The 25,785-nt window shown below is 42.2% G+C and overlaps 1 protein-coding gene across 1 annotated transcript; it reads right to left on the bottom strand.

Annotated features, from left to right (window-relative positions):
• Positions 1-2,128: 2,128 nt before the first annotated feature.
• LOC110539196 (sodium- and chloride-dependent transporter XTRP3) lies at positions 2,129-19,301 on the bottom strand. The gene is made up of 11 exons (XM_036943660.1): positions 17,581-19,301; positions 13,051-13,191; positions 12,196-12,287; positions 11,677-11,904; positions 8,298-8,408; positions 7,670-7,911; positions 6,946-7,108; positions 6,018-6,222; positions 5,241-5,400; positions 4,476-4,641; positions 2,129-4,239 (listed from the first exon to the last, which is right to left on the bottom strand). Exons 1-11 carry the CDS (start codon positions 17,705-17,707, stop codon positions 4,072-4,074), a joined length of 1,803 nt encoding a protein of 600 aa, XP_036799555.1. The 5' UTR covers positions 17,708-19,301; the 3' UTR covers positions 2,129-4,071.
• Between the last annotated feature and the right edge of the window lie 6,484 nt (positions 19,302-25,785).

Genomic DNA, 25,785 nt, shown 5'->3' with positions numbered 1-25,785 from the left:
GGTTTGCTCCACAAAAAGAGTGACATTTGGGTAGTGTTATTCTGTAAAAAAAAACATATTTCACCTAATATTATCATTCTGTCAGAAGGAGCAAACGTTTCAATTCATAAAAAACATGTTTTTCCTATTCAAGAGGTCAAATTAATAAAAAATGGCAATTAAAGTAACAGGGTTGACCATAACAGGATGGACAATTTTATCTTAAATCAGCTGCAAGCTTAACAAAACAAAATGTGTTAAAACATTTCTAGCCCATCTATGGGCAACAGGCTTGAAGTGTTATGCTCAACGCTAACAGTTTTTTTTTACCACAAAACAACACTTTTTTTAACCTTTATTTAACTAGACAAGTCAGAACAAATTCTTATTTACAATGACAGCCTACACCAGCCAAAGTCAGATGACGCTGGGCCAATTGTGCACCGCCCTATGAGACTCCCAATCATGGCTGTTTGTGACACAGCCTGGATTTGAACCAGGGTGTCTGTAGTGACACTTCTAGAACTGAGATACAGTGTCTACACCACTGGGGACTGCTGTGCCACTCGGGACTGCTGTGCCACTTGGGAGCATGCTCCCTGTTCAGTATTTCTTTAAAAATATATCATTTAATAGAAATACTTTCAGCATATTAAAATGTGTCTAGTTTTACATAACAGGATTGACCTTTAAATGTGAGACAAATGTCAATTAATCACTAATGCAAGAAAATATCTCGGGCTTTACAGTGACATGGGGGGGACATTTTGGGGTTGTGTGTTATAATCTTCAGAGAAGTCAGAAAAACATGACGTGGGCCATTTCAAAATGACAATTTTTGGAACTTTAGCGAGTATTTATTCATATAAAAAATAGGATATATTACATTTTCCATGTAGTTTGTATAAAAGGGCACTTCATTTAATGTAGCAGGCTTTAAAATATCTACTTGAAATATCAAAAATATTTGTAGAATGACCCTGTTATATTCAGCCCTAAACCTCAGCTCACTAGGCTGAAGACAAGACTACATTCCAGTCTTTGACAGAGGAAAAAAAGTGCTTAACTTCCGACAAACACGCTATTTAATGCAGGTGGTTCTCGGATGACACATGTCTATCCCATAGAAATATAATCTCATGCTATACTGGACGAAAATATAAACGCAACATGTAAAGTGTTGGTCCCACGTTTCATGAGCTGAAATAAACCATCCCAGATATTTTCCACATGCAAAAAAAAAGCTTATTTCTCTCAAATGTGCTCAAATGTGTTTACATCACTGTTAGTGAGAATTTCTCCTTTGCCAAGATAATCCATCCACCTGACAGTTGTGGCATATCAATAAACTGATTAAACAGCATGATCCTTACACAGTTGGACCTTTTGCTGGGGACAATAAAAAGCCACTTTAAAATGTGCAGTTTTGTCTCACAACACAATGTCACAGATGTCTCAAGTTTTGAGGGAGTATGCAATTGGTATGCTCACTGCAGGAATGTCCACCACAGCTGTTGCCAGAGAATGTAATGTCCATTTATCTACCATAAACCACATCCAACGTCATTTTATAGAATTTGGCAGTAGGTCCAATGAGCCTCACAACCGCAGGCCACGTGTAACCACGCTAGTCCAGGACCTCCACATCCGGCCTCTTCACTTGCGGGATCGTCTGAGGCAATGCTGAGGAGAATTTATGTCTGTAATAAAGCCCTTTTGTGGGGAAAAACTCATTCTGATTGGCTGGGCCTGGCTCCCCAGTGGGTGGGCCTGGTTCCCAAGTGGTGACCCCATACCCTCCCAGGCTCACCCATGGCTGTTTCCTTGCCCAGTCATATGTCACATGAAGTACATAGGTTAGGGCCTAATTTATTGATTTATTTCCTTATATGAACTGTAACTCTGTAAAATCTTTGAAATTGTTGCATGTTGCGTTTATATTTTTGTTCAGTACAGTTCTGTGGTCTATACATCCAATGGTATTATAAAGTACAAAGCTTGTCAAACCAAGCACTTAAAAAAATCCAGATTTCATGCCATTGAAATGTGTCATCCTTGCTGGATACTAGCAAGTAGGACTGAATGACATGCCTGGTTTGCAACAGGCTGGCTGCTGTATGTGTAACTTGTTCAGTCATACCAATGGTTCAAATGTCTTCATGTCTTTAATAATTTCACCATAGAAAATACTACTTATAAAATATGAACACATAACACATATGAACAGTTAAAATAAGAATTGTTCACACCAATACTTGGTTCACACTAACACCAACCTGTACTCAACATAATAAACACTTCAAACAGCCTACCCGACCGCTCGGAGGCCTCTGCATGGTCCTAAAGCACACAGTTGCCACATTTTGTATCACATTCCAATGACAAAACCGGCAGGGGACAAAAATGCAATTTCAGAATGTGGGAGGGCATGTCACCCTGTCCCCAGTGAAAGTTGCGCCCCTGTTATTGTTTCAAATTGTTCACATTAAAAATGCTCACAGTATTACAACATGTTTGGCAATTGTTTCTGTGCAAACCCATACATTTGACTGTAAAAAGTGTAGGCCTACATGGTGTTTTTGTTTGTGAATATGCACAGCACATTGGTGCATAGCCATTGGGCTGTATCCTAAGTCCAGTTGATATGGATTCTATAACAGCAGTGCAACACTACAGTACTTTCTATTTAGAAGAGCACAGATACTTTCACGCGTTCAGGAGCTGAAACGTTCTGGGAATGTTGCAGAAAGAAATGCTTCCTATAGAGCTGACATGATTTCCAATTCCATTAGACAGAAAATAGTGTATGTTATACCAAATATATATGTATCTGAACATTCTGTTACATTGCACCCTACCAAGTATGATCCTGGTTAGAAGTCACTGATGGTGGATTGACAACAAAGCCCATAGGTATAGATATGGTCTTGGTCCTGGTCATAGAGATTTGTTCGTTACATGTGAAATTATCAGTATGTTTGCAAACATACAGCCATTTCTACAAGTTGTTCTTGGTCATTTGACACCAGTCAGACTGTATTCAGTCATAACCGAGTCAGACGAAGGTCTGCCTTGTACATCCAGGCACTCAACATATCTCACAACTCATTGAGTAATCTACAGAATATCTACAAAATATCTACAGTAAACCAATGGGATACAAAATACTTCACCATAATGACATTTAAGGGAAAAAATATCTTAAACATTTTGTGGAGCTTTAAATAAAGAGGGTTGACACACTGTCTCAAAGAATCTGCTACTGAAAGCTAAACATTAAAGGTCCAATGCAGCCGTTTTTATCTCAATATCAAATAATTGATGGGTTACAATTAAGTACCTTACTGTGATTGTATTCATTTAAAATGGTCAAAAATAAACTAAAATAGCTACTTAGCAAAGAGCAATTTCTCAGGCAAGAATTTTGCTAGGACTGTCTTGGAGTGATCTGAGTGGGGAGGAGAAAACAGAAAACTAAGCTGTTATATGCAGAGGTTTGGATCTCTCTTTCTTATTGGTCTATTAACTGATTTACCACGCTCCATCCCACCAAACAGCTCTTACACTAAAGGGGGATTATAATAATTTCCCCAATTTCACAGTATTATTCCAACCTCATAGCCTAGAAATATGTATAAAACTCAGGAAATCACGCTTTTTACTGCACTGGGCCTTTAAACAATGCAATAAACCATTGACAAGAGTATTTGTTCGTTCTTCACTTCTGAAATATTTTGGACGTAGTTCTAAGCCCTGCTCAGAAACACAGCTACAAAATACAAAAGTTATTATCACCCAGTAAGTGTTAGTTGTCAAAGGACGACTAGGGCTAATGCTAGGTACAGATCTGGCGGTCTGTCCACCAGCAGCACAGTGGCAGAGCCAGCCTGCCCTGGGGGGAGAAAGAGGGCCTTTGGTTTGTGGTGTGGCATGAACCACTGCACCAGGGGAGTGAGGTACTGTTCTGTTAAGACAGCCATGATACGTAAGGTAGGCTGTCGATCCTATAACTAGCGGGTCCAGTCAGTCTCAGGGCCGTAATGTAGCAGCTCTGCCTTGTGTCACTCTGTCTGTCAACCAATACGTCGGTCTTTACAATGACACAGTGCTGACAGTGCGCTCTCTCTTCCCACTGGCCAGGTTCCTCTTCTTACAGTAGGTGTAGAGGGCCGTCAAAGGGATACAGCAGACAGAGGAGGCTAGGAGGAGGCCGATGAAGGCTTGGGCGTAGGGAGGATACTCCGTCACCACAGACTTCCCCTGGAAGAGGGGGAAGACAATAGGACAGGCAGAGATCAACATTGTATCTGGGTGCATGAATAAAACCCAAAGCATCATATTCTGTTACAGTACTTTTCTTTCATTCATGTATGACTGGTACAATCAAATCATAAAGATAAGTAATACCTTATCTTACCAGTTTTTTGGTCCGAGTGCTTGTTAGTGTAATGACAGGGTTATTGAAACAATATTGGAGATAAAAAGAGAGGCCTTACCAGTTCTTTGTTCCAGGCTTGGTATGTGGGCGTTCCTCCCTGGATGTAGTTGACGATGTAGAAGATGAATAGGGCAATGAGGAGGATGGGACTGACTCCTGCCAACATGATCTTCCAGTACCAGTTAAGACGATGACCTAACATGTCTTCTACATCCTTCTCAAACCTGGAGAGGGAAAGGTTGCAGGAGCATTGACATGAGGACTCTGTCTATTAGGGCAGCACCCCGCACCGCTCTGATTCAGAGGGATTGGGTTGAATGCAGAAGACACATGCATTCAGTTGTGCATCTCACTAGGGATCCCCTTTCCCTTCCCTAATATACTTTCATATATTTTGTACGGGCAAAAGACAACCTTGGTATTTTAGTTTAAACATTAATTCAACATTCAAAGGAAATTGCTTATATGCTTCATAAGCCATTTTGCTTTTAATAAACAGTACAAGCCCAACTTAAAAAACTACAGTACAACCAAGTCAAAAGCCTGAGAGAAGAGTGAAAGGAATGTGAGGTATTTGTGGAGGATTATGCTAAGTGTTGTTTGGCATTACTGGTCACAATACAGCTTTTATGAGGTACTTTATAGATTTAACTCTACTGGCTGCTAACACAACAGCAGTAGAAACTGTTTCAAATAAATTCAGCTCAACTATTGTTTCTTGGAGATAAGATACTATACGACGAAATGTGCTAGTTTTTTTGATGCTTAGAACGTTTCTGAAATTAGTCATTCTTCCCTGTCAATATTGTGCACACACACACACCTTTTGATGCCATATATGTAGCAGACGGTGATAACTTCAATGAGGACGATGAAGAGCAGAGAGAAGGTGGCTCCATAGTCGTTGAACATGGTGAACCAGTAGTTCCCAGAGCGGGTGGTGAAGCCCAGGCCAAGCAGCAGGCAGAATAGACACACCAGACCTACAGGATATGACAACACACCTGTTAGTCACACACACCAGACCTACAGGATATGACAACACACCTGTTAGTCACACACACCAGACCTACAGGATATGACAACACACCTGTTAGTCACACACACCAGACCTACAGGATTGGCCAACTCAGCCTAGTCTACCAAGCTTATCTCTGTCCTGGCAACCCAATGGTTGTACCAGCTTCCCCCGATGTTAGGACAGCAGAGTCCCTGCCCGTCTTCTGAAAATGTCTGAAAACCTATCTCATCAAATAATATCTTAAATAAGGTAATAAATAAGATATTAAAAAAAACTTTCACTTGTATTTTCCTACTAGCACTGACTTTGCTGAAAACCTCTTTATTAAGAAAACATTTATTTACTACGACTGTGATATGTAGTTGTCTCACCCAGCCACACACACACACACACCTAACTCAAGCAGCAGGCAGAACAGACACACCAACCTAAAGGTCAAGGGTCAACTCTAACCCTCATGTTCATACCTTAGCTCAATTCTTACCCTCAACCACAACCCTAACCCTAGCTTCCTGACCACACCGTAGCTCAACCCTAACCCCCCTTCCACTCTTCCCCTCATCACCCCTTCTCTCTCACCATTGAGTGTTTTGGTGCTCATGTAGTGGCTGATGAACTTCAAGTCACTGAGGGGGGTGATGACGGCGATGACGTTGCCCAGCATACTGCCCATGCCCAGCAGCAGCAGCATGATGAAGTAGAGCACAGACCACAGCTGAGACACGGGCATGTTCTTAATGGCCTCACTGTACACTATGAAGGCCAGGCCTGTACCCTCAACAGCCTGGGAGGGAGGGAGGGAGGGAGGGAGGGAGGGAGGGAGGGAGGGAGGGAGGGAGGGAGGGAGGGAGGGAGGGAGGGAGGGAGGGAGGGAGGGAGGGAGGGAGGGAGGGAGGGAGGGAGGGAGGGAGGGAGGGAGGGGGAGAGAGAGAGCATAGTGCATAGTGCAAAAGTGGCTAAAGTTAGTATTTCATTTTTTGCTTTCCTCCATTGGAAACTTAAGTGGGATAGTTTATTAAAGACAAAATGGAAAATCCAGGAGACAATTGAAAATTAAATATTAACATTAATTGTAACTGCAACAACCAATGATACTTGCCACATCTCACTACCACCACCACAGAGTCAAATAAAGTTGTATAGGTGACAAGATTAACGATTTATAGAACGGTGAGTAAAGTTTTTATTGCCTCACAGTAAAATGAATTAATTTTGTTGCTACATGATAACATATTGTCAGGAAACCAGAGGTATTTTGTTAGATTAAAGGCTCGATTCAATCCATATTGCGGAAGTTCTGTGCTATAGTGCAAACATTTTAAGGTAAGATCGGATTGAAACGATTTCTGCAGCACTGCCTTTAAATATCAATCTCGCTATATCGCAGAACTTCAGATTGAATCGAGCACTAAGAGAAGTAGTAAATGAAGTTGTCTTATCAGTATTTTGCACAAGTTTTCCTTTTGAGTTTATTAGTTCATTTGAGTTGTGTGTTAACATGACCTACCGTGTCTAGTTCAGCCTCTAGGTCACAGGTCTCCAGCCTACCTCCCAGACTGGCAAACTGTTCTGGGTGTGTCCTGTTCAGCTCAGCGATCCAGTGGTTGACATTCTCCAGACTGATGGTGTCCTCTGCTAGATCAAAGGTGTTCAGGAGCAGCAGTCGCACCCTGGGAGAAGAAGAGAAATGTCAGTGTCATGAAAAGGACAAGTAGTGTAGCGCGGTTTCTCTGAACTTTTTTTAGATGGGGTGGGGTGGGCCAGGTAACTTCCTGCTATTCTACGCATTTTGCCATGAGGTTCAGAGAAGATTTAGCAGTTGTATAGCTAATGTCATGTCATTCTAAACATTTTGCCATGGTATATGACATTTATACATTTTTTGGTTGGGACCTCCCCGCCTAGTGGGGCTGCATGCTACGCCACTGGAAATGACATTTCTGATCTGAATCATACAGTATATCTAACACCCTATACAATTCCTCTCATTGCTGATGTAGATTCCAATGCTTTCCCAAGTCCAAGCACCTGCCATCTCTTCCATCTGTATGTCTGCAGAAAGTGCTACAGTCTACAGACGTTAAATTAATTGTATATGTTTGACCTAAAATTGTTTACGTTTGTACTGGATGAGTGCTGCTGACTGGTGTCACCTACTTCTCTGAGTTGAAAGTTCAATGCCAAAGTCATTGAGACAACCAACCAGACCGCGACCCCACCCAGGGCCTCACCTCTCCAGGCAGCTCTCGTAGTTGAAGGTGGCCTTAAAGCCATAGATGGAGAAGGTGACGATACTGGCAAAGATGGAGGTGCCGCTGTTGACCATGGACACGACGATGGCCTGCTTCTCAAAGTTGTTGTTGTACTGGTTGTAGCTGGCAAAGGCGATGAGGGATCCAAAGCCCAGGCCCAGAGAGAAGAAGATCTGAGTGGCCGCGTTGATCCACGTGGTGGGTTTAGCCAGCTGTTCCATCTGAGACAGCAAACACACACACATTAGTAATGGCACACACACATGTGTAAAGCAGGATTAAACATAACAGAACACTGTACATGAGCTACCATACCTTGGCGGGGAAAACATAGATCTATTGCATCGCGTCTATGCCGCTCTGTCTTTGCACATCCATATATTTATATGTACTTATTCTTATTCCATCCCTTTACTTACATTTGTGTGTATTAGGTAGTTGTTGGGGAATTGTTAGATTACTTGTTAGATATTGCTGCACTGTCGGAACTACAATCACAAGCATTTCGCTACACTCACAATAACATCTGCTGTGCATGTGTATGTGACCAATAAGATCTGATTTGATTTGATCAATAACATTGTTTCATTCATCTAATCATTCATACCTTGGGCGTGAACATGTACTTCACACCGTTGATGGCTCCGTGAAGGGTGACCCCACGGATGAGGTAGATGATGAGGACCAGGTAGGGGAATGTGGCTGTGAAGTACACCACCTAGAAAGGGCAGAATAAGCAGGGGGATTCAGGGTCAAAGTTCAACTATGCTGCACTGGTTGCCTGTTTGCCAACAGAAATTTGGCCCAATTTTCCCAGGGTTTTATAATATTGCTCACTGAATTTACTGTGAAGTTGTAGGTGAAAGTGAACTTGTTTGTGTATATCTTTCCATCAATTGATAACGATGCTATTACATTTCTATTATTTCTCTCTGTATTGTTGGGAAGGGCCGTATGAAACCATTTCACTGTTAATCTACACCTGTTGTTTATGAAGCATGTGATGATTAAAATGTGATTTGATTTGATGAACCTCTTCTAGGTCATTTTGGATGAGAGATCAAATCAAAATCAATTGTCAGAACGAATCAGAACGACTCAGAACGATTCAGTTTTCACGGGACCTCTTGCGTGTTATAATAAAGATCATAGGCAGCTCGTGAGTTTCAAGTTTGGGGAAGCTTACAATTTATCCTACCGTTTCTACCTATCTGCATTCCAGTTATTTTTTGTGGAACAGCTTCATTTAAATAATAACGTTTTTGTTTCTCAAAATTACTCTCACGTGGTTAATCAGAAAAATCTGAATTAAAATGATAAAAATCTCAATTAATGCAAGAGCACCAGCCTTTGCCACATGGACACATAGTGTATCTATGATCCATTGGCAGCTAAAGAAATTAGAACATGGAACTCAGCGTTGGCCTATAGGCCAATGCAGCAGTAGGCCTATAACTTCCATCGTCAACTAAGTAAAATAGGCCTAAAACAAATTAAAACAGTAGAAGATATCCTTGTTAAAATTCTGTTTTTTTCAAACGCATTAGCCTTTCTACTCTGCCTGTCTTCCTCCCTTTCTATCTGTCTTGACTTGAGCTATCGCTAGTGAAGTGCACCATTGTTTAAATTGTAGCAGGTTGGCGTGCTCAGACGTGTGCGCTCCCTCTACGTTATGACAGAGAAACCATACACATGCTCATTTCTCACATGGAGCACTCCAAACGAAAAACATTGAAAAAAATGGACAAAACTCCTAAATAAACCAAAACCTGTTTCTCACAAGTGTAGCAGGTTGTGAACTCTGCAAACAACGTTTCCACTCCAAGAATGAGAACGGTAAATTACTGTAATACATGAATTAACAGAAATGTATGTAACCAAATGACGGGGATTAACGGTAACTTTATTAGGCCTACTGGTTACATACTGTATATAATGGGGAATTGATCAAAATAAGCAATCAAAGGGAAAACAATTCACACAATAAACAATGAATGTGCAAGAATTGTTGGAAGACATTGGAGCACATTTTTGAGAGCTGAGTGCATGCATTCTGGAAAGAGACGCAGATGCCCATATTTTCGCCACTCACCCGTCCCCTTATTCTTGTCTCAACATTTTAAATGATACTCAAGACACATTATCTTCACACATTTGTAGATGCTTTTCACTGGCATCAGCAACTCAATAATCAGATAGGCCTATTACCACGCGCGCTGACAAATTTGCTGGCTTCCCAAATAGGGCCTTCAGCACTTGTGATTTGAAACAATCCACAGCTAGTTTAAAAAATGAAGACGCTAATGATCCTCTGTGGCTAAGTCAAGCTCTCTGGTAAAGTATTTTTAATTATTTTATTTAGACAGGAGTAATTATATAATTTTGGCAAAACATCAATTCACTTTACGGGAAGCCAGCATCGAACAGTGCACTGTTTCCTTTCTAATTCGCACGTGGCTGAAACCAGAGATTTGTATATAATGACGAGATTCTCATCTCTGCACTAACAAAGTGAGTCGTGGTCCCAAAGGCGGGAATGTAGGCGACAAGCTTATATCTGCATATTATGCCCATAGAAAGACATTGGGCTTATTCAGGATAGATTTGGACGTGAGTGAGCCCTCTGGATAAGAGCGTCTGCTAAATGACTCAAATGTAAAAATGTAAATGTAAACAATGCAGCAGATGTATCTGATGGTGTCTGGACAGAAAAGGTAAGACATGCCATACTCCTTTTGTCCAGAGAGCATCAGATAGATGGTCTACACATACGGAGACATGGTTGTTTCACTGCTGTTTCACTAGCTCATTGATGCGTCTTTGTGTCCGAGCGTGTCTCAGATAAATAATTTATTAAAACTTCAATATTTTATTTGGACTGGCAAGGAGGTACAGCAGGGCAGGCCAGGCCCCCTAGGGCCCGCCCTTAACACCGGTTCTGCCATGAGTCCACTGTGAACAGCAGACAAGAAAACAGTTCTCTGTCCTTGTTGACACAGTATCCTTTACTTTCACCCTGGCTTGTCTCCTCAGAGACTCCTACTCCAGATAGTTTTGTAATGAAGTAGGCCAAGGTTTTCAAAACTTTCCTATGATGCCCCCTCACTCTCTCAGCAGATGTTTTCCTCAGTTCAGTAAAGATCCGTTGGATCTGCTTCTCCTTTCCCTGCTCCATAATTCTGAGTTGGCAAACTGCAGCCACAAACTTTGACTGTTTTATCCGCCAGGCCTTGATGGACAACTATCTGACCATATAGAATATTGAACTGTTTGTACCTTGTCTCGCCATTGCGAAGAACTTTCTGGACCCTTTCCTTTGTTATCGAGGTCACCTCTCAGCTGACTGTTTTCCTCTGCTCAGTAAAAATACAGGTAACTGCCAAAATAAAGGAAACACTTGACTAAATGAGGGATACAAAGTATACTGAAAGCAGGTGCTTTCACACAGGTGTGGTTCCTGAGTTAATTAAGCAATTAGCATCCCATCATGCTTAGGGTCATGTATACAAATACTGGGCAGGTCATTATTTTTGCCACCATGGCTATGCCCCCATCCACAGGGCATGAGGCGTCACTGAATGAGCATGAAACGATGTAAACCATATGCCAAGGCCATCTCAATCACCAGATCCCAATTGAACACTTATGGGAGATTCTGGAGTGGTGCCTGCAACAGCGTTTTCACCACAATCAACAAAACACGAAATGGAATTTCTCGTGGAAGAATGGTGCTGCATGCCTCCGATAAAGTTCCAGACACTTATAGAATCTATTCCAAGGTGCATTGAAGCTGTTCTGGCTCGTGGTGGCCCAATAACCTATTTAGACACTTTATGTTGGTGTTTCCTTTCTTTTGGCAGTTACCTGTATGACATAGGAGACGATAGTGACCTATGTCCACTAGATCTGCAGCTAGTATGACATAAGGGTGCTATAACTGTCCTGACCCTGTCCATCGTTCCCGAGCTGAACTCTTGACCTCTCACCTTCCCGGTGGACTTGACCCCCTTGACGATGAACAGGTAGACAATAATCCAGGCCAGCAGGAGGCAGAGCGCCTGTCCCATGTGAATCCCTCCGTTCTCCTCGATGGACCCGGAGATGTCCAGGGTCTCTCTGTAGAAGAAGTACTGGGTGGGCGTGGCCCGCTCACACTCCTCCACAGGGCCGGTCAGGTTGCTGTTAGCCGGGCACTCTGCCCATGGCAGGATCGACTGGAGCAGAGTGGGAGGAAACAGCACAGGTCAGGTCAGGCACAGGATGTTACAGATAGCACTAGAGCAATGAACTGCGTCTTCTAAGATTCCAAACAAAACAGTCTGCACAGGACCAATAGTGTGCACTCAAAGCTGAGTGATGGCTTTGGTTCTGTTAGTTCTGGATACATCTGGCAATAAGATTGTATGTAACAAGTTATTGAAGATTGTCTACATTTTATGATCGCATCATACATCTGAATGTAGGTCAAATCATTTGAATTTTGACATTGTGAGACTGGAACTAACCTGGAATGAATGAAAGAGGTACCAGAAACTCCATGCATTGATGACGTTGTAATAGAGGCATAGGTACATGGAGGTCACAACACTGGCCATACCTGGAACCAGCAGAGAGAAGAACAGATCCATTTAAACTATAAGCAGATAATAACTACTTTTTCAAAGTAACTTTAGTTAAGTAAACTATATTTTTCTTCCAGTGTGAAGTAATTGGTAGCTTAAACTATATACTATATTTTTAGAGTAGTTTCCCCAACACTGTACATTTGACACAAAAGTACTGGCCTAAATGTAACAAAACCATATATTTAAATATGTGTAATGTGATAAATTATAGGCAAGTTTATGTACTTTATTTAATGGCAAGGTGCACCCATACATGTGTTGCACTCTATGTGCAGTGTCCTCTGTCCAAAAAAGTATTAATAATAATAATAAATAAATAAATGATATATACAGTACCAGTCAAAAGTTTGGACACACCTACTCATTCAAGGGTTATTTTTACTATTTTCTACTTTGTAGAATAATAGTGAAGACATCAATACTAGGAAATAACACATTTGGAATCACGTAGTAACCAAAAAAGTGTTAAACAAAATGTTAATGTCTTCACTATTACTCTACAATGTAGAAAATAGTAATAAAACATTTAAGAACTTGATGCAAATTAATGACTTAAAAATCATACAATGTGATTTTCTGGATTTTTGTTTTAGATTCAGTTAATCACAGTTAAAGTGTACCCATGATAAAAAAAAAACTACAGACCTCTACATGCTTTGTAAGTGGGAAACCCCGCAAAATCGGCAGTGTATCAAATACTTGTTCTCCCCACTGTATATATATTTCAGTACTCACCCACTCCCCCCAGATAGGGGCTAATAGCTCTCCATGCTCCAATGCTGCCCAGACGCATCTTCTGGCCAATGGCTAACTCCATGTAGAACAGGGGTACCCCCAACAGGACCAGCATGAGCATGTATGGGATCAGGAACCCACCTGAGGACAGAAAAAGGACACACACACAGTATATTTTACCATTCAAAACACCTGCAGTAGCAGAGACAAAAACACACACATCATCTATAAGGTGATGAACTGAGCTTCTGATTCACATGACACCCAGATTTTTAAATTATTATTATTATTTTAAACATTTTAAATTTCACCTTTATTTAACCAGGTAGGCTAGTTGAGAACAAGTTCTCATTTACAACTGCGACCTGGCCAAGATAAAGCAAAGCAGTGCGACATAAACAACAACACAGTTACACATTGCATAAACAAGCATACAGTACAATAACACAATTGAAAAAAAGAAAGTCTATATACAGTGTGTGCAAATGGCGTGAAGAGGTAATGCAATAAATAGGCCATAGTAGCAGAGTAATTACAATTTAGCAAATTAACACTGGAGTGATAGATGAGCAGATGATGATGTGCAAGTAGAAATACTTGTGTTCAAAAGAGCAGAAAAGTAAATAAAAACAATATGGGGATGAGGTAGGTAGATTGGGTTGGCTATGTACAGCTGCAGCAATCAGCTCAGATAGCTGATGTTTAAAGTTAGAGAGGGAAATATAAGTCTCAAGCTTCAGCGATTTTTGCAATTGTTCCCGTCATTTGTAGCAGAGAACTGGAAGGAAAGGCGGCCAAAGTAGGTATTGGCTTTGGGGATGACCAGTGAGATATACCTGCTGGAGTGCGTGCTACGGGTGGGTTTTGTTATCGTGACCAGTGAGCTGAGATAAGGCGGAGCTTTACCGGGCATAGACTTATAGATGACCTGTAGCCAGTGGGTCTGGCAAAGAATATGTAGCGAGGGCCAGCCGACTAGAGCACAAAGGTCACAGTGGTGGGTGGTATAAGGGGCTTTGGTGACAAAACGGATGGCACTGTGATAGACTACATCCAGTTTGCTGAGTAAAGTGTTGGAAATTATATTGTAAATGACATTGCCGATGTCGAGGATCGGTCAGTTTTTACGAGGGTATGTTTTGGTGGGGTGAGTGAAGGAGGCTTTGTTGTGAAATAGGAAGCCGATTCTAGATTTCATTTTGGATTGGAGATGTTTAATATGAGTCTGGAAGGAGAGTTTACAGTCTAGCCAGACACCTAGGTATTTGTAGTTGTCCACATATATAAGTCAGAACCGTCCAGAGTAGTGATGCTAGTCTTGCGGGCGGGTGCGGGCAGTGAACGGTTGAAAAGCATGCATTTAGTTTTACTAGCGTTTAAGAGCAGTTGGAAGCCACGGAAGGAGTGTTGTATGGCATTGAAGCTCGTTTGGAGGTTAGCTAACACAGTGTCCAAAGAAGGGACAGATGTATACAGAATGGTGTCGTCTGCGTAGAGGTGGATCAGGGAATCACCCGCAGCAAGAGCGACATCGTTGATAAATACAGAGAAAAGAGTCGGCCCGAGAATTGAACCCTTGAAAATGTGTTCTCTTTCTTAATAGTTCTACTTCATTTACACAATGAATGTGGTCTCGGTCCTTGTATTCTGTGAGAATGCTGTTCACTGACCACAGCTCAGCATTCAACACCTTACAAGCTCATAACTAAGCTCAGGCAGCTCAGACTGCGTGGCCACGTATGACTCCAACACCATTAAGTTTTCTGACGACACGACGGTGAGACTGCCTATAGAGAGAAGGTCAGTGACCTGGCAGTGTGGTGCCAAGACAACAACCTCTCCCTCAATGTCAGCAAGACAAATGAGCTGACCGTGGACTACAGGAAACGCAGGGCTGAGCATCCATCCACATCGAAGGGTAGGTAGTGAAGCGGGTCAAAAGCTTCAAGTTCCTTGGTATCAACATCACTAAGGAATTAACATCTGAAAAAAGAGTAGCAAGGCTATATACAGACACCTGTTAGTCAGGCGTATTGAGGTAGTATGTACATGTAGGTATCGTTAAAGTGACTGTGCATATATGATGAACAGAGAGTAGCAGAAGTGTAAAAGAGGGGTTGGCGGGTGGTGGGACACAATGCAGATAGCCCGGCTAGCCAATGTGCGGGAGCACTGGTTGGTCGGGCCAATTTAGGTAGTATGTACATGAATGTATAGTTAAAGTGACTAAGCATATAAGAGAGTAGCAGCAGCGTAAAAGAGGGGTTGGGGGGGCACACAATGCAAATAGTCCGGGTAGTCTGGGCCATACGCACTACCCTCTGAAGTGCCTTGCGGTAGGAGGCTGAGCAATTGCGTACCAGGCAGTGATGCAACCGGTCAGGATGCTCTCGATGTTGCAGCTGTAGAACCTTTTGAGGATCTCAGGACCCATGCCAAATCTTTTTAGTTTCCTGAGGGGGAATAGGTTTTGTCATGCCCTCTTCACGACTGTCTTGGTGTGTTTGGACCAATCTAGCTTGTTGTTGACACCAAGGAATTTGGAACTCTCAACCTGCTCCACTATAGCCCTGTCGATGAGAATGGGGACGTGCTCCTTTTCCTGTAGTCCACAATCATCTCCTTAGTCTTGGTTACATTGAGGGATAGGTTGTTATTCTGGCACCCCCCGGCCAGGTCTCTGACCTCCTCCCTATAGACTGTCTCGTCGTTGTCGGTTGTTGTGTCGTCAGCAAACTTAATGATGGTGTTGGAGTTGTGCCTCAACCCCATCACATCACAACATTGCCTCTTCCCCCTCTTCCCCCTCTTCCCCCCTCTTCCCCCTTGACCGCAAGGCCCTGCAGAGGGTAGTTTGTAAGGCCCAGTATATCACTGGCGACAAGCTTCCTGCCATCTACACCAGGTGGTGTCAGAAGAATGCCCTAAAAATTGTCCAAGACTCCAGCCACCCAAGTCACAGAATGTTCTCTCTTCTCTCTTCTAGTGGTACTGATGCACCAAGTCTGGAACAAAAGGACCCTGAACAGCTTCTACCCCCAAGCCATACGACTACTAAATAGTTAACCAAATAGCTACCCAGACTATCTGCATTGACCTTCTTTTTACTAACTCTTTTGACTCATCACATACGCTGCTGCTACTCTTTATTTTCTATCCTGTTACTTAGTCACCTTACCCCTACCTATATGGACATATTTATCTCAATTACCTCTTACCCCTGCACATGGACTCGGTACCCGTACCCCGTGTATATAGCCAAGTTATCATTACTCTTTGTGTATTTATTCCTTGTGTTATTACTCTCTGCATTGTTGTGAAGGGCCCGTAAGCATTTCACCATAAGTCTACAATTGTTGTTGATTTGATACTCTATGAGGAAATAGCAAAAAACTATTTAACTGTCTGTTTGGGTTTTTGAAGTGTATTTTATCCAATTTATGCTTTGGACATAAATACGAGTATAGGATTAGACAATAACATTATTTGGGTATGAGTTAACACAATATTAACTTTTAAGTGTTTTGTTTTCACTGGACAGTTACATTAAGGCAATACGTAACTCTACAATAAGAAATACAGAATAACTCTACTTGCATACCACACCTGTATTTACAGAATGGACATATTGGCCTTAAAGCAACAGAGGCATCAAGGAGTCTCCTGTATGTGAACATTTTCTATGAATCTATGAATGGAAGAACACATCATAGACACCTGTTGTAAAACTTTGCAATCAGTTGAGACCATTAAAAGTGAAATGCAAAAGCAAATGTTAATCCATTGTTATTCTGTGATAAACAACGGGTCCATTATTATTCTGTGATAAACAACGGGTCCATTGTTATTCTGTGATAAACAACGGGGCCTGTTAAGGGTTAAAAATGTGATCTGTATCAGTCTAAACTTGGAGTGGAAAGCTATTTTATGCGTGCGCTTTTGAAAGCTCCGTTATATATGCGCTTTGGTACGTCGATACCCTCTGTTTTTGAGAGGACTAATGGTTCTCAGTGACTTATGGGGGAGGAAAATGAAAAATACGAATTGAACTAACAACTAAGTGAGATAATTTTTTAAACCATTGCACATTTCCTGCACCATTAACTTTTAGAGGAAGAAAACAAATGGCTGCACAGTAAACACCTTCACTCACTAGAAATGTTTAACAATGTGACTGACTCTAACCAATATAGTAATTGTTCAGATTCCATGTAAATGGGTAATAAACTGACAACGTTTCACCCAGGGTAAAACAATAACTAACCTATTCTACAACCGCACAACATCAGTGTGCCATTGCGCATGGATAAAGGTGAATAAAGTGGACACTGACTGGCTATTCATATAGCCTACATTACCACTTTTAATCAGTAAACACTAATTGTATTCATTCATTTTACACAGTGTCCAATATTGCAGTTCTATATTTAATCAAAAAAATAACTGTTGGCCTAAATGTACAATAGATTATGGATTAAACCATAAATTAGTCTATGCGCTGCACCTAAACAATAAATAAATATTGCTTACCCCCGCCATGCATTTGACACAAGTATGGAAAACGCCACACATTTCCCAGTCCAACCGCGTATGATACACACGCCAGGACAAATTGCATGGGATTGTCCCACTCTGCTCTTGCGGCGTCCTTCCCCATCGTTGCGTCCTGAGCACACAATCAAGCCAATTTTCAGGTCTGGTCGAGTCGGTGGCAGTGCGGTGCCGGTGAACAACCTTGACAGTCAGTAAGCCTGTCTGAAATACCGGGAGTAGGAATGGCACTCCTGTCTGGAGTAGAACAAATCCAATGACAGCGTCTGGGAAACAGGGAAAGTGTTTCAACAGGAGGCTGTATGAGTCAGACACATTTGCAATGGTTGAAGAAATAGCATGGAGTTTATAGAACGCTTGCCCATTCTACTGAGGTCCCCCAATTCGAGAGGGAGGGCCTAACGTGTTAAGTACTGTAGGCATGGGCTAGAGTTTAATGGAGTTTATGTAACCCAGGTGAATGTTTGATTTTCACAGCTCTTCTTAAAAACTTGAGCTTATAAGCCTGTCATAGAGACAGTGGACCATCACCAACACCTTTTATATTCCTTAGGGTAAGCTTCAGATAGCATGTGTTTGCTTTTGTACAATGGACTTCACAGTGCAAGATTCAATGCTGGAAATAATGTATTTATTTTCCTTTTTACTGTTCATACAACTTCAAATATAGTACTGGAGTCCGATGTGCAAAAACAGCACAACCACTGTGTTGAGGTGTCAATGATTCAAATAGCTGTTTCTATAAGAATTCAATCAGTAAGGCACATTCTTCAATCTAAAAAGGAACATATCCATTACACTTTTATTGCATTTAAATTAAAAAGCAACGCAGAGGAAAAAATTGTACACGTAAAAATGAGTGAATATACAGCATCACACACAGTGACGATACAGTACAAATAAAAGGATGAAATATCGAACCAAAAGAAACGAAAAGGAGACAATCAAAGAGAGTGAGAGAGGAAGCCCTCCAGGGGTATGTCCTCGCTGACGTTGTGTCTATCTACAGATTTCCCTGAAACCCCCTCTGAAGAGCTATGGCCTAATGGCTTATGGCTAACGGCTTAATAACATACAGTCCTTTCACAAGAGGGACAAGTATAGTACACTCTGACATTAGCCTCGAGAGTTACATTGCGATTGACTCCTCAATCGCAATGGTGTTGCTCTACTCCAACACCATCACCAATATCAAGTGTGCAAGTTTACTGATGACACGATGGTGGTATGCTTGATCACCGACGGCGATGAGACGGCCTACATGGAGGAGGTCAGTGACCTGGCAGTGTGGCGCCGGGACAACAACCTTTCCCTCAACGTCAGTAAGACCAAGGAGCTGATCGTGGACTACAGGAAAAACATTTTGGGATTGAGGCAAGCACTCTCCCATCCACATCGACGGGGCTGCAATGATGCGGGACGAGAGTGTCAAGTTCTTTGCGCTCCAAATCACACATACAGTCACAGTCATGAAGAAGGCGTTTTAGCACCTTTTTGTCATGGGCTCTCAATTCCTCAAAAAGTTCTACAGCTGCACCATTGATAGCATCTTGACTGGCTGCATCACTGCTTGGTATGACAACTGCACCGTCCTCGATCGTGGTGCGGACAGCCCAGTACATCTCTGGGGCCGAACTCCCTGACATCCAGGACCTCTATATCAGGCAGTGTGAAAGGAAGGCCCGGAAAATCATTAAAGACTCCAGCCACCCAAGTCATAAACCATTCTCTCTGCTTCCGCACTACAAGCGGTACCGCTGCATCAAGTCTGACACCAATAGGCTCCTAAAACACTTCTATCCCCAAGCCATAAGACTGGTAAATAGCTAACAAAATGGCTACTAGGACTGTCTGAGTTGTCCCTTGTATTTATCTATGCACACTCACAGGACTCTACACACTCACACACAGACACTCCAACAAACACAACATGCACACACATTTATACTGACTCCACACACACAAACGCACACACACTCACATATAATCTTCATTTACGCTGCTGCTACTCTGTTTATCATACATCATGATGCCTAGTCACCTTAACCCTAAACATACAGTGCCTTCGGAAAGTATTCAGACCCCTTAACTTTTTCCACATTTTGTTAAATTACAGCCTTATTCTAAAATAGATTTCCCCCCCAGCAATCTACACACAATACCCCATAATGTCAAAGCGAAAACAGGTTTTTAGAAATGTTTGCACATTTATATATTTTTTATTTCAGAAATACCTTAGTTACATAAGTAATCAGACCCTTTGCTATGAGACTCTAAATTGAGCTGAGGTGCATCCTGTTCCCATTGATCATCCTTGAGGCGTTTCTACAACTTGATTGGAGTCCTCCTGTGGTAAATTCAACTGTTAGGACATGATTTAGAAAGGCACACACCGGTCTATATAAGGTCCCACAGTTGACAGTGCATGTCAGAGCTAAAACCAATCCATGGGGTTGAAGGAATTGTCCGTAGAGCTCCGAGACAGGATTGTGTCAAGGCACAGATCTGCGAAGGGTACCAAAACATGTCTGCAGCATTGAAGGTCCCCAAGAACACAGTGGCCTCCATCATTCTTAAATGGAAGAAGTTTGGAACCACCAAGACTCTTCCTAGAGCTGGCCGCCTGGCTAAACTGAGCAATCGGGGGAGAAGGGTCTTGGTCAGGGAGGTGAGAGAGCTCTAGAGTTCCTATGTGGAGATGGGAGAACCTTCCAGAAGGAAGGCTTTCTGTGTTTTTGTTCTACCTCATGTTATTTTTTAATACTACATTGATATTGATCACTGCATTGTTGGGTTTAAAGCTTGCAAAAATACATTTCACTGAACTTGTGCACGTGACATTCACTTGAAATTGAAACAAACAAGTCTAACACAATTATCACTGTATGTTTCACAATCCCTACTGTGTCAATAGTCCATCACTCATCCACTTCAAACCAGGGTCTCAGATGGGGGTAAAACTGGTTGTGAAATGGACGCCTGAAGGGTACACGTGTGGTTTGCTGCTTGCTGCACATCCCACTTAACTTTTGTTGAATCCGGCCCATATGAGGCTGAGGCTGGTGGGACCGTTTGTCAGGGAAGGAAGGGAGGTAGGGGGCGCCGTTTTGTTGGAAAACTGGGCTCTGCTCAAACAGCGACAGGTGTAGAACTCACATCTGAGCCCTAAATGGGACACAACAGGAGTTAATAGTCGGAGCTGTCCAGTTGGGACTCGAGCGTCGTGGAGGGAGGCCATGGGACCATGTTAGAGGAGCTGTATGAGGCAACAGCAGGAGTGGTTACGGGTGGGTTGGGGGTCGGAAGAGGGGTGGGGTTCGGAGAGGGGTTCACAGTGAGGGGTGCAGCTGTACAATTGAGCTGAATTCTGTTTTCCATTGCTCCCCACTGACATAACACAAATGCATTGCTATTTGTCCCAGATGACATCCCCCTCTCTGATGCATTAGCTGTGTTTATTTTGGATTTCATAATGGTCCTAGTTGGACAGTTAAGGAAGACGCCTACGGGACTGGTGTGGCGTGATCATTGGGGTGGAGGTAAGAGGGAGAATGTCTGAAGGAAAGAGAAAACGCAGGACAGAAAAGCAACCCAGCCTGCATATTTACAGTTGAAGTCAGAAGTTTACATACACCTTAGCCAAACACATTTAAACTCAGTTTTTCACAATTCCTGACATTAACTGTAACTGAGTCAGGCTTTTTCAGTTCTGCCCACAAATGTTCTATGAGAATTGAGGTCAGGGCTTTGTGATGGCTACTCCAATACCTTGACTTTGTTGTCCTTAAGCCATTTTTCCACAACTTTGGAAGTATGCTTGGGGTCATTGTCCATTTGGAAGACCCATTTGCGAACAAGCCTTAACTTCCTGACTGATGTCTAGAGATGTTGCTTCAATATATCCACATAATTTTCTTTCCTCATGATGCCATCTATTTTGCGAAGTGCACCAGTCCCTCCTGCAGCAAAGCACCCCCACAGCATGATGCTGCCACTCCTGTGCTTCATTGTTGGGATGGTGTTCTTCGGCTTGCAAGCCTCCCCGTTTTTCCTCCAACCATAACGATGGTCATTATGTCCAAACAGTTCTATTTTTGTTTCATCAGACCAGAGGACATTTCTCCAAAATGTACGATCTTTGTCCCCATGTGCAGTTGCAAACCGTAGTCTGGCTTTTTTATGGCAGTTATGGAGCATTGGCTTCTTCCTTTCTGAGCGATGTCGATATAGGACTCGTTTTACTGTGGATATAGATACTTTTGTACCTATTTCCTCCAGCATCTTCACAAGGTCCTTTGCTGTTGTTCTAGGGTTGATTTGCACTTTGCGCACCAAAGTACATTCATCTCTAGGAGACAGAATGTGTCTCCTTCCTGAGCGGTATGACGGCTGCGTGGTCCCATGGTGTTTATACTTGCATACTATTGCTTGTACAGATGAATGTGGTACCTTCAGGCGTTTGGAAATTGCTCCCAGGGATAAACCAGACTTAGAGGTCTACAATTTTTTTTCTAAGTTGTTGGCTGATTTCTTTAGCTTTTCACATGATGTCAGGTAAAGAGGCATTGTGTTTGAAGGTAGGCCTTGAAATACATCCACAGGTATACCTCCAATTGACTCAAATGAGGTCAATTAGCCTATCAGAAGCTTCTAAAGCCATGACATAATTTTCTGGGATTTTCCAAGCTGTTTAAAGGCACAGTCAACTTAGTGTATGTAAACTTCTGACCCACTGGAATTGTGATACAGTGAATTATACAGTGAGTTTGTTAACAAGAAATGTGTGGAGTGGTTGAAAAACTAGTTTAATTGACTCCAACCTAAGTGTATGTAAACTTACGACTTCAACTGTACAATAGGAGGGGGGTTGGGGGAGAGGAGGCATGTTTTGTCGACAGATGTGGAATTTAGCAAGAACGGCTCGCAGGAGGTCAACATCATATCCTCTTGTCTGTAATCCAGAACTGGTCTCAGTCTGCACCATGGTGAGCTTTCAACTGGCCACATCCTTCCAAATAAAAAGCAGAAAGGCCAGAGGCCAGAGGCTGCCTGGGATTGGGACAGATCTGACAGGAAAGATCTGGACAAAACGTCCACCACAGTGAGGCACAGTCCGTCTGGGTTAGGGTTCTGACGGTAAATGCTTTAACAGGTCCTGACATCTCATCGCTGTGGCTGCTGCGAGGAACAGAGACCCCATGCCTGCTCAGTACAGGAACGCTACAGGAACGAGAGGCAACTCCTCGCTGGCCCATAGCCCTGGCAACAATGGACAATTAGTGACTGTTGCGGTACAGACTGTCTGTAAAGTTAAGACGCCGTTACATAACAGTTCTCTCAATGGGTCTTTGTCTCTCACTGGGTCTTTGTCTCTCACTGGGTCTTTGTCTCTCAAAGGGTCATTGACACACGCCTGTTCTGTCTCTCCAAGCAATGTGCCCAGTCTGCTCTTAAATCTTGTACACTTGTCACAAGATGGGTTGACCAGTTGAGGCCATTTGCATACACTTAATGAGTGTATTGTTTATGTTTTCCCTCAATCACAATTTGACACTTGTTTATTTACAAGGAAATATAATTGCTTACAGATCCTTTTGTTTGTGAGCGTCACGCCACAGCACGCCACTGCGTTTTGGCTAAGATCAAGTATAGTACCTGAGTCACATGTATTGCTGCTTGCTAATGATATTGGTCTGGAACACCATCAAGGCAGCATGACTCTTGGCTCGCCCCGCGTGGGAAAGTCTGGCCAGAGGGTGTACTACTGCTTGGTGACAAAACATCCGGAACTGACGTTTGCCATGAAAACCATGTCAGCTCCCCTCTGTGTGTTGAGATATTGCCGTTCAGTTGTTTGTGTCCGTTATTTGTTTGGGATGGGGTTCTGACACTTTCACCAATGTTTCAAGGCAAAGACTGGACTACGGAAATACCAGAGCCATATATCTGAACATTCCGACAGCGCCACTTTCTCCTCCATAGCTGTTGCTAAGTGATAATTTGACACTTCCGCATTGTGCTGTTTATTACTGATAGTTTTCAAAACCTATGAAAATGTCCAGTGAAAGCAGATATGCAATTTGTTGACAGCACAACACAGTACAGACTTGGATACATATTGAATGCTAATCAATGAAAACGTCTGTCAAATTCGCTGCTCTGTTTCGCTTGTTTACAGCAGGTAATTTCATAGGGAATTGTCAGACGCGTTCTCGTACTGTTACATCATCAACCTTTCAAGAATTAAGTTATATCTGGGCGCTAACATGGCAGCCGTTCTAAAACCTGGCTGAACTATCTCTATATATGGAAATATATAGATTGAGTTTTCTGGCTCAAGTTTTCTGGTTGAGTTTTCTGGCTCAACTCAACCAGAAAACCCACAGTGCTTTTCAATGAGAAGGCTGCCACCACTAAGGCTTATCAGGTCCAAAGCTCTAATACCAGGGATTTATTTTATTAAGTTAGTAAGAGTTTCGGTCAGCTAGTTTGAGTGATTGTGGTGAAGGTTTTATCTCCATAATAATACAATTCTATAGTCATGACAGCATCTTTTTTCAAGGAGTTATTTTTCCCTTTTTCATTTTAGTGTGAATTTGATCTGATCCAATGGTAGACGTGACGCTGTATCTACTCTATGTGGTCATTTCAAACACAACACTGCCATCTACAGGAATAAATAGATACAGTCTTACTCTTGATTAGGGCAGACAAAGGGTGACTGTCAAAGTCAGAAACTTTTTCCAACAACTGATAGAAAAATAACAAGCTTGGTCAATTATAAACCTATACTTGTTTATTGATGGACATGACATTTGGAAACAAAACCTGCTGTAATATTTCCAAGAATCATGTAAGATCTTTGGATGTCCTACCAGCTACAACTTTAGCAGGATCCTTCCCTAAGTATCTAGCTATTCCATCCAGACCCTAGTCAAATCTTACAAACATGTAAACCAGGGTCTAACAGAACTATTGAGTCACTTCGCAGACCCACACTATCCCACATTTCCATTTGTAAAAAGTTGTACCCCCTTGTGAGCTGGAGGAGGTGAATGGAGGAAGGGGCTCCAGCCCCCGACCCTGGACCCCTCCCTGGCTCCATACTGGGGATCTCTCTCACCCCTCTTCACACCGACTCAGGACAAACATGATAGGGCCTGAGCACGAGACCGAGAATGTTCTCCAGTAAAATCTGCAACATCATCCATGGCTGTCCATGCGTATGTCTATAGCTTTATCCATGCAGGATATAATGGATTTATCAATAGGTTGTTAGAAGGAACAAGGGTGAGATGAATTAATTAATGCAGACCGACAGAGAGACTGACAGTAAAATAAAAACTATATACTGTGTACAAACCGTGATAAATAAAACAAGGAGAGAAATGTAGAAATAAGTGAATACCCTACATGCATTCATATGGCCAAATGAAGCAGCTATAACTGATAGTTGCCACTTTAAAACACCCACCACCACAATGTAACCAACATTACGTTTCTTTTATTGTACCCCCTCACTTGTCAATATGTCCCTCACATGCACTTGCTACCATAAATCAAAGAACACAGGTGACACATACAAGTGGAAGATACTCTATCCTCAAGATATTCTAGCCTCGAGGTTCAATTCTGTAAAATAACATTTTTATTGATTAACAATGCTCTTGATCAATGGCATATGTGAATATTACAGAAGCATTCTTCAAGTTTATTTGCATGCAATGATAGATCACAATAAAAATCTGTTTGATATTACCTTTGTATTCGCAGGCCAGGAGTGTTCTCTTCCTATCTGCTTGAATGATAAACAAGCAAGTTATAGCAAATTATAGGTTTTATTAATAGTTCTACCTTTTTCTTATCGCTCAAAGAAATCAGGCGTTCTGCGCACACAACATTATTTGAATTAAACAAAAAAATCTACTTTAATCGACTGCGGTATGTAATCAAATGTTCTCCTTCAACACATTCAGTTTATGTATGAAATATGCTCCGTTTCTGTTGTGGTCCTCCTCCTGTTTGGGATGGATGCGAGAGTTCGACGTGGGCTGGGCGCTTGCTTCCTATTGGTTAGTTCTTTCTCCCGCTCCATCAGTGAGCGAAATGCTGTTTTGAGTGGGCGCGGTGAAAATATTCCAGTAGGCTAGCTCAGAGAAATTCCTCCATAATCTCTGGCTAGTC

This window comes from Oncorhynchus mykiss, chromosome 2, assembly GCF_013265735.2.
Source record: "Oncorhynchus mykiss isolate Arlee chromosome 2, USDA_OmykA_1.1, whole genome shotgun sequence".
Lineage (NCBI taxonomy): Eukaryota > Metazoa > Chordata > Actinopteri > Salmoniformes > Salmonidae > Oncorhynchus > Oncorhynchus mykiss.
The sequence above is the reverse complement of the archived record's forward strand: the minus strand, read 5'-3'. Positions and strand labels throughout refer to the sequence as shown.